The 8,968-nt window shown below is 48.4% G+C and overlaps 1 protein-coding gene across 1 annotated transcript; it reads left to right on the forward strand.

Moving 5' to 3' along the window:
* Nucleotides 1-5,109: 5,109 nt before the first annotated feature.
* Nucleotides 5,110-5,505, forward strand: LOC139835845 (uncharacterized). The gene has a single exon (XM_071825720.1). It carries the CDS (start codon nt 5,110-5,112, stop codon nt 5,503-5,505), a length of 396 nt encoding a protein of 131 aa, XP_071681821.1.
* Nucleotides 5,506-8,968: the final 3,463 nt, after the last annotated feature.

An 8,968-nucleotide genomic window follows, 5' to 3' on the forward strand; every position in this document is an offset into this window, starting at 1 on the left:
ATCGAGAAAAAAATTTGCATCTTGAGAAAAAAATTCAGATGCTTAGTTAATTTATATTTTATAGTAAAATCTTTTTAAATAGAAAATAATAAAGAAAATAATATATTTTTATTATTAAATAATAAGGAAAATAATATTTTTATTATTAAATAATAAGGAAAATAATATTTTTGTTATTATTTTCTATTTTACATTTGACTGTTTACAAATAGTCCTGGATGCAGTTTGCCAAACAACAATTTTACATTTGACTAGCCATCCAGCTCCAGCTGGATGCAGTTTGCCAAACAGCAATTTTACATTTGACTGACCATCCGGCTCAAATGCTTCTCGAGATCTTACCGGCTCAAATGCTTGCTCAGCTGCAGCCCAAACAAACAGGCACTTATAGTGCTATGTTCCATTGCAGCCGGCTTCTTACGTGAGGGTCTATTTGATTCAAAAGATCTTCTGGCAATTGTGGAGTATTTACATCCTTTGAATTTTTTTCTATCGTTGTTGTTTAAATTGTATGGTATAATTTCATATGATATTTTCATAAAAAATTACTTGCACTATATTTTGTATGACATCTAACATCTAGTGACATAGGCATTTCGAATAGGCCTGCCGGATAAGGTACCCGGGGTTATTTGGAGGCCCATTATCCGAAGATTATGAAGTCCGGAAGCCCAATAAAACCCCAATATGGAAGAAAGAGATAGATTAAGAATAGTCTTGTATCAATACGGGAAGAACTCAAATAATCTTTCGGACTTTGTAACTTGTACGATACGAAAGCCTCGGCTCCACCTCCTATATAAAGGGGAGCCGAGGGAGAAAGAAAGGATCGAATCCATTGTCAACATAACCCTAGTTTTTCATAGTCGAGCACATTTTCGACTGAACCTTCGAGATCTACTTACTCTCTACTTTCTACCAAAACCCAAATCTACAATCTATAGGCATTGACAAGTTAATACCTTATCATCTAGTAACACCTCATTCTAATTTTAAGAATCATTCCTTATTCCTGTATTTTTGAAATCCTGCAACTCAATTGAGCACTGTATTAAACTTTAAACCATGACTTCCCGGCATAACCATGGTTCCAATGGACATATCGATGGATGGCTTTAACATGAAGATATCTTTTATTTCCACATCATCGAGGAGTCAGGGAGACATGCACACAAGAGCGGTGGGGTACGGCTCGATGCTGCACGTGCGTGGATCGTGCGATGCAGCACGACGTACACCGGTACACAGCACACAATGTATTCATTGGCGACGAAAAGTTTTGAGAAAGAAAACAATTAAGCGCAACGAACTGCGCGCACCCACGAGACGACACGAAGACGTCGCAAAGCTGAACGAACACGGGCACACGGCATCGATATTTCCAGCAAAGGAGGAGACGGCAAGAAACACCTGTACCGTGTGATTCCGTGCGTGACGTGCGCGCGGAAGAGATTGTCTGAATTGGTTGTCTGGTTAGAACGTTCCGATACCTTCCTCTGCCGTAACGTGGCCATGGCCATGGAGGCTCAGGTGTTGTTGGCTTACGTTGCCGACTTCCCTCGCGTGCACTGCACACCATTCCATTCCTCGTGCAGTTGGTTAGCAGTTGGATGAAGACGCAGGCGAAGCTGGAACGTTCTCGTACAGGTTCCAGACATGAAAGCGCTGATGTTGAACTGTGGACAACAGTTTAACTGCAGTTTAGAACGAAGAACTTATAGTTTAGGTCCGTGCTAGGGGTTGAAAGCCGATATTGCAAGCCCGTAGTGGCCTTGAGTAGGAATGCCAGCAAGTACTCTTGCCACCCCAGAAGCGATGAACCTAAAGGCAGTTTATTTTTCCCACAGAACATAGAGAGTGGATAAATACTAAGCTGTGCCAGGGATAGGGATGGCAACGGGACCGTTTACCCGAAACCCGACGGGGTTTTCCTCTATTAGGGGCCGGGTGTGGTATCTAATTTATCCCCATGGGGGTATTAACGGCAAGACATGCTTCCCGATGGGGAGAGCGGGGCAGGGGGCGTTCCAGCAGTCCCCATACCCGAACCCCGCGGAGCCCCGCATGTATCAGTAATATCCCACAAATTTAGCTTGTCTTGCTTAATTTCAGCTAAACACGCATTTATGTCCGTCACTAATGCCTGCTTATCTTCTATTAAATTGTGTGCCACGCCCTTCGGTGGTGTCGTTGTGTGAACTATGTGAGTCAAACATAAGTACTCGTTATGTCTTATGTGTGTCAGTGTGTGGTGCTGTGACTCTGCACGTATTAAGTTATTTTTGAGCTTGAATTTCTGCGATATTTTCATGATTTGTCTACTGCTTGTGATGGGGGTGGGGAACCCGTGGGTCTGCTATACCCGGTGGGTGATGGGGATGGGAAAAAATAGTCCCCAAGGTGGGGAATGGGGATGGGGACGGGGGAATTTCACAAACGCGGGGACGGGGAAGAAAAGGCAGTCCCCGCGCGGGGGCAGACCCGTTGCCATTCCTAGCCAGGGACGGAGCCAGACTTTAGCCTTGGAGGGGGCAAAATCTTGTTGGAGGGGGCAGAATGGCTTAGAATTACAAAGCATGAGCATGATTCTTAGGAAGTTTATGAAGAAAATAAGTTTGTTGGGGGTGGCTGAGCCCCCGCTCGTCCCCCCCTTCCTCCGTCCCTGCTGTGCACATTTCGAAAACTATAAAGCTTGTTATTTTTGTGTAGCTTACAATATAAAAAATTTATATTAAGATTTTGCATGTTTGTAGATTTCATCATTGGCTACATCCAGAATTTTTTTCCAGAGTTTTATGAAACTTAGAACTACGATTTCTGAATTTTTACAAGTAAATATCTACATATAGCTCGGCCTCTATTTACAGTTTTCTCGGAACATACTTCTTTGCAACGAAATATATCCCTCCTGCAGACTTTGTTATGTCCAAGTCTGGCTCCTTCCGCTCTCGCTATACAAATATTAACCAAAAGTAATGTATTAGTCACAGTATATGATATGGACATTACCCTTCGGATACCCAACATTGGCCTACCTCCTTTAGTCTAACAAGGAATCCATGAAGGTCACCGCAGTCCAAGATGGACCGATACATCGGTTGCGATGTTGAAAAGATAGAAGGAGACGAATTCTTGATGGACAAGGCAAAGAAACGTTGGATAAGGAAATGATAGATTAGATCTCATTGTAACATAGTTGAATCCGAGCAGAACTCTCAGGACCTGGCCTTCAATATAAAGGCTAGGAGAGGGTCTGCCGGAGGACATCAAATCAACCTACACAGTCCCGTATACACTAAACCCTAGAAGCCCTGCCTTCCGGCGAGTTCACCACAACGCAGTCTATCAGCTGCCCCATTGTAACCTTTTTCATCGATAAATCAAGATCATACAAGCAGGAGTGATGTTTTACCTTCTCGAGGGCCCCGAACCTGGGTAAATCTTGACTTCTGTACGTTTGGTATCCGATGTCTCGTGCTAACATGAAGGATTCCGTCAACCCTAAGCCCCTCATGGTGGGAATTGCCGAGGATCCCCCCATCAATTGGCGCCGTCTGTGGGGAAACCTGCTTGTTCAAGGCACCTCATCGGCTATTCCGATCATGTCAGCTACATCTTTGCCGACATCGTCATCGCCATCGGCTCCATCATCGCCGATCTTGGAGACTCGATCTGTTTCGGGTCCTTTGAGTTCACCCACCACGCCTTCGCGTCGCGTTCAGCCTTCTCGGGCCTGCGTGCCAGTATTGACATGACGTTCGGGAGCGTCCACCTCAACATCAGCGCTGGAGGCGTTCTACGACTTCCAGACCCGATCACTTCGGGCCTTACAGCAGTCGCGACTTCATCAACTGCCACGTCCACCACTTCATCGCCAATCGCGGTTGACTTATCGGCTGCTACTTCAACAACCACCGCATCAGCGATGTCGATTATATCGGCTCCGATATCACCATCGGCATCACCATCACGCCGCACCATGTCCACCATGTATGTCGGGTCTGATGACTCCGAGTTATCGGATCTGACATCGTACTACTGCCTCGACTGCGATACCAGGCACGAACTCAACTCGGATGCTCCTCCTTTCGTATGTGGTATCAAGTACTCCTCTGACGAAGAAAACATCGGCAAACACAACGACACAATCCCCTTGACCGTGGAACGATTGGCTCACCATCAAGTCCGCGTCGTGATCAATCCCGAAACAGGAGCCGAAATCTCTACAGGTGAGCACACCCCGCGCCAACATTGAGCGGCGGTGAGATGGCGAAGCTAGTGGCAGCAACGTCAACAAAACTTTCTCCGTTTCCAAGGAAGAGTGAGCCACGGCTCGCAACGCCGTGGTCAACAACACCAGCCTCCCCGTCGGTGCATCGGCAGGCACGCTCAATGCCTACCACGCTATCCTCAAGAAGAACCGCTCTCGGCTGGCCAAGGAGCGAGCCGATCTCGATCGACGCCGGCAGGCAGCCGATCTATCAAGTGAACGACGAAGGAAACTATCTTCCCCCGGGAGCGCCTCCAAAAGCAACTAGGGCCCTGGCAGGTATCGCCCACGCATCCCGCGCCTCTCGGAGGCGGACGCGAGAGAGATCACGTCGAATCTCTCCAACTCCTTCATGACAATGGATTCAGCAGGCATCCTCAGGCCCAAAACATACGAGGGAGCAACTGCTCACATTGCGGCCTACTTGATCAACACCCAGCCAACACCAGACGATCCGATGGCACCGGTTCATCGGGTCACCTTGGAAAGCCTTGGGATCATCGGCGATAATATTACACCCAGGAAGGATAAATCTTCACACCATGGCGGTGGTTCTCGACACCGTTCATCCTCAAAAGATGCCCGCGACGGTATCACGCAGAGCAAAATCGACAAAGCTCGCCGCCGACGCGCTGCATGTGCCGGTTGGTGAACTTCGCGGCGTCGGCTGCCTGAGCCATAAGATTCGGGAGCCGATGCCACCAAAGAGATTCAAGCCAACACCTACTAACACCGCCAAGTATGACAGCCAGCAGGAGCCGAGATCATGGATAGATGACTACCTGCAAAGTGTAATCCTGCACAAGGGGAACGAAGTAGCGACAATGCAGTGCTTATAGATGTACCTCAAGGATTCGGCACGAGCGTGGCTGAGAGGACTGCCGCAAGGATCCATCAGATCCTGGGAAGATCTAGTCGACACTTTCGTCAAAAACTTCCAAGCCACGTACAAAAGACCCGTCAGAATCGAGGAGTTACAACAATGTCACCAGAAGCCGAAGGAGTCGATGCGCTCGTACATCGGGCGCTTCACCAAACTCTTGAACGATGTCGAAGATGTCTCCGTCGACACGGCAATAGATGCTTTCAACGCTGGCATCCGAAGAGAATCTTATATCGAAGAACTCGGTCGCAAGAAGCCAAAAACCATTGCCAAATTAATGGAGATTGCCAACAGCTGCGCCGATGGTGAGGACTACATTCGGAAGCCACCACTACTAGGAAAACGCATATAGATGGAGAAGAGACTGCCGGCGCACCAGTATTCTCACGCGCCGGTGGCAAGTGGTGCCTGCGCACCAAGATGTCACCGCGCCGGCGATGATGCCCTACTGCCGGCGCACCTGCCAAGAAACTGCGCCGGCACTAACATGAGGTCGTGGCTCCCCCAACCCGGGCCAGGCCCAGAAAGTACTGCCGACGCACCGGCTCAGGGGCACGCCGGTGGTAATTCTCTATTGCCGGCGCGCCCCTGGCCTGGTGCGTCGGCAGTACTTTCTGGGCCTAGCCCGCACCAAATATAGCCGGGTCGGCTAAATACTTTCGGCGTACCCACATCCTTGTGCGCCGGCAGTAACCTTGGCACTTATTTCTGCCAACAACCACTCCTCCCACTACCACTACTCCAATCCTCCCACACTACCCGAGCCTTCTCCCAACCCAGCTAGTTTTTGCCCCTTTCTACCCCAAATTTGGCCAATTTGACCAAAGAAAATAATTTTTTTTGAGCAAATCTTCTCTTCCTACATGCATCTCCCACATCCCTATGTAGATCTAGATCTATCTATCCCGCATTGACCGCTCAATCTCGATCTAGATCTAGATCTAGAAAGTCGGAATCCATACGTCGTGGTCGCCGCGTGACGTCTCGATCTCGTCGACTAACATATCAACCAAATAGGTGATTAATGAACAAATTGAGGAATGAAATCATCGTATATTGTAAATTTGAAGCAAAGCTCATGTGTGGCATATATGTTGTGTTTGTGCTCGTGTGTTGGCGTTGAAAATAAGTTGCCAACGTTCGGCCAAAATGTTGATTCGTTAAGTTTATGTTTCGGCACATTTTTTGCGCTCCTATGTCCTACCGTGTAGGAAGGTCATGCCGAAATTTTCCGTGAAAACTACCGACGGATGCATTGTTCTAATCAATTATATATCTTGTCGTGCAGGCGATAATGGTTATCAAGATGAGGGAAAGCGTCGTAATGAGATATCCGAAACACGCGATCGCCAACATGTATGAAAATAGCCTCGGTATTGTGTCCGTGGTGAAAATGCAAACTAGGGAAATGGTTTGACCCCTATTCAGGAAAATTGCAGGGGCACCTGCTCACTAATGGTTTCATGCATGGACACACTCAATGGATGAGTGATGATGGCGCGGAGGTCAATGGGGCGACGACAGTAGGAGGTAATGGCCGGGAAGAAGGGGGCATCATGATATTGATTCCTACTGACGTGGGGATTACCCTTCGGGTAACTATTATTGCCCTATCCTGTACGGCCCAACTGGAGGCCCATGAAGACACCTGATGACAAGGCGGGCCGCTACGTTGGTGCCGAAGAAGATTCCTTGAAGAACAAGACGAAGAAGCGAAGGATACAAGGAAAGTATAGAACTAGGGTCCATTGTAACCTAGTCGTACCCGGACAGATCTCTCGAGACCTGGCCTCCTATATAAGGGCCAGGAGAGGGGCTGCCGAGGGATATACACAATCTTAGCAACTTTAGCCACCAGAAGTCTAGAGCTAGGGTTTCATAGCACTTAGCCTCTTGACGAGATCATAGCCGAAACCTTCGGCACCCCATTGTAACCCGATATTTTCATAATCAAGATCAGACAGGCAGGACGTAAGGGTTTTACCTCATCGAGGGCCCCGAACCTGGGTAAGTCGCTTTCCCTGCTTGTTTGATAACCGATGTCTCGTATCAGCCTACATGATTCCATCTACCCTAAGCCCCTAACAGAGGGCATTGCCGAGGAGTACCCTCGACAATTGGCGCCGTCTGTGGGAACCCTGTTGGCACAAGATCCATCATCGGCAGATCCAACCATGTCGTCGGCAGCTTCGTCGACACCATCATCGTCGCCAAGCTTGGGTAGTTCGATCCGGTTCGGCTCCTACGAGTTCACCCCGCACAGCGACTCTTCTCGCTCGACTTTCTCGGGTCTGCAAGGAAACATGGAGATGACGTTCGGGAGCGTCCACTACAACGTCAACATGGAAGGAGTCCTTCGCCTGCTTGAACCGCCCGCCCCCAGATCAGCAAGGAAATCGCCCCGATCAGCCGCAGGGTCAATCATGTCATCATCAGTCGACCTTTCGGCAGGCTTGACAGACTCAACGAATTCATCCCCGCCATCAACCCCTCGATCGACGTCCTCGATGTCGGTTGGATCCGATAACCCCGTATCATCAGAGATGACTGATACGCGTACAGCACGCGTCCGTTGGAAACCCCAAGAGGAAGGTGTGATGCGTACAGCAGCAAGTTTTCCCTCAGTAAGAAACCAAGGTTTATCGAACCAGTAGGAGCCAAGAAGCACGTTGAAGGTTGATGGCGGCGAGATGTAGTGCGGCGCAACACCAGGGATTCCGGTGCCAACGTGGAACCTGCACAACACAACCAAAGTACTTTGCCCCAACGAAACAGCGAGGTTGTGAATCTCACCGGCTTGTTGTAACAAAGGATTAGATGTATAGTGTGGATGATGATTGTTTGCAGAAAACAGTAAAGAACAATTGCAGTAGATTGTATTTCAGATGTAAAGAATGGACCGGGGTCCACAGTTCACTAGAGGTGTCTCTCCCATAAGATAAATAGCATGTTGGGTGAACAAATTACAGTTGGGCAATTGACAAATAGAGAGGGCATGACCATGCACATACATGATATGATGAGTATAGTGAGATTTAATTGGGTATTACGACAAAGTACATAGACCGCTATCCAGCATGCATCTATGCCTAAAAAGTCCACCTTCAGGTTATCATCCGAACCCCTTCCAGTATTCAGTTGCAAACAACAGACAATTGCATTAAGTATGGTGCGTAATGTAATCAATAACTACATCCTCGGACATAGCATCAATGTTTTATCCCTAGTGGCAATAGCACATCCACAACCTTAGGGGTTTCTGTCACTCCCCCAAATTCAACAGAGGCATGAACCCACTATCGAGCATAAACACTCCCTCTTGGAGTTACAAGCATCAACTTGGCCAAAGCCTCTACTAGTAACGGAGAGCATGCAAGATCATAAACAACACATAGATAGATTGATAATCAACATAACATAGTATTCACTATTCATCGGATCCCAACAAACACAACATATAGCATTACAGATAGATGATCTTGATCATGTTAGGCAGCTCACAAGACCCGACAATGAAGCACATAAGGAGAAGACAACCATCTAGCTACTGCTATGGACCCATAGTCCAGGGGTGAACTACTCACTCATCACTCCGGAGGCGACCATGGCGATGTAGAGTCCTCCGGGAGATGATTCCCCTCTCCGGCAGGGTGCCGGAGGCGATCTCCTGAATCCCCCGAGATGGGATTGGCGGTGGCGGCGTCTCTGGAAGGTTTTCCGTATCGTGGCTCTCGGTACTGGGGGTTTCGCGACGAAGACTATATGTAGGCGGAAGGGCAGGTCAGGGGGCGTCACGAGGGGCCCAGACGACAGGC

The sequence above is a fragment of the Lolium perenne genome, chromosome 2, assembly GCF_019359855.2.
Source record: "Lolium perenne isolate Kyuss_39 chromosome 2, Kyuss_2.0, whole genome shotgun sequence".
NCBI classification, from domain to species: Eukaryota; Viridiplantae; Streptophyta; class Magnoliopsida; order Poales; family Poaceae; genus Lolium; species Lolium perenne.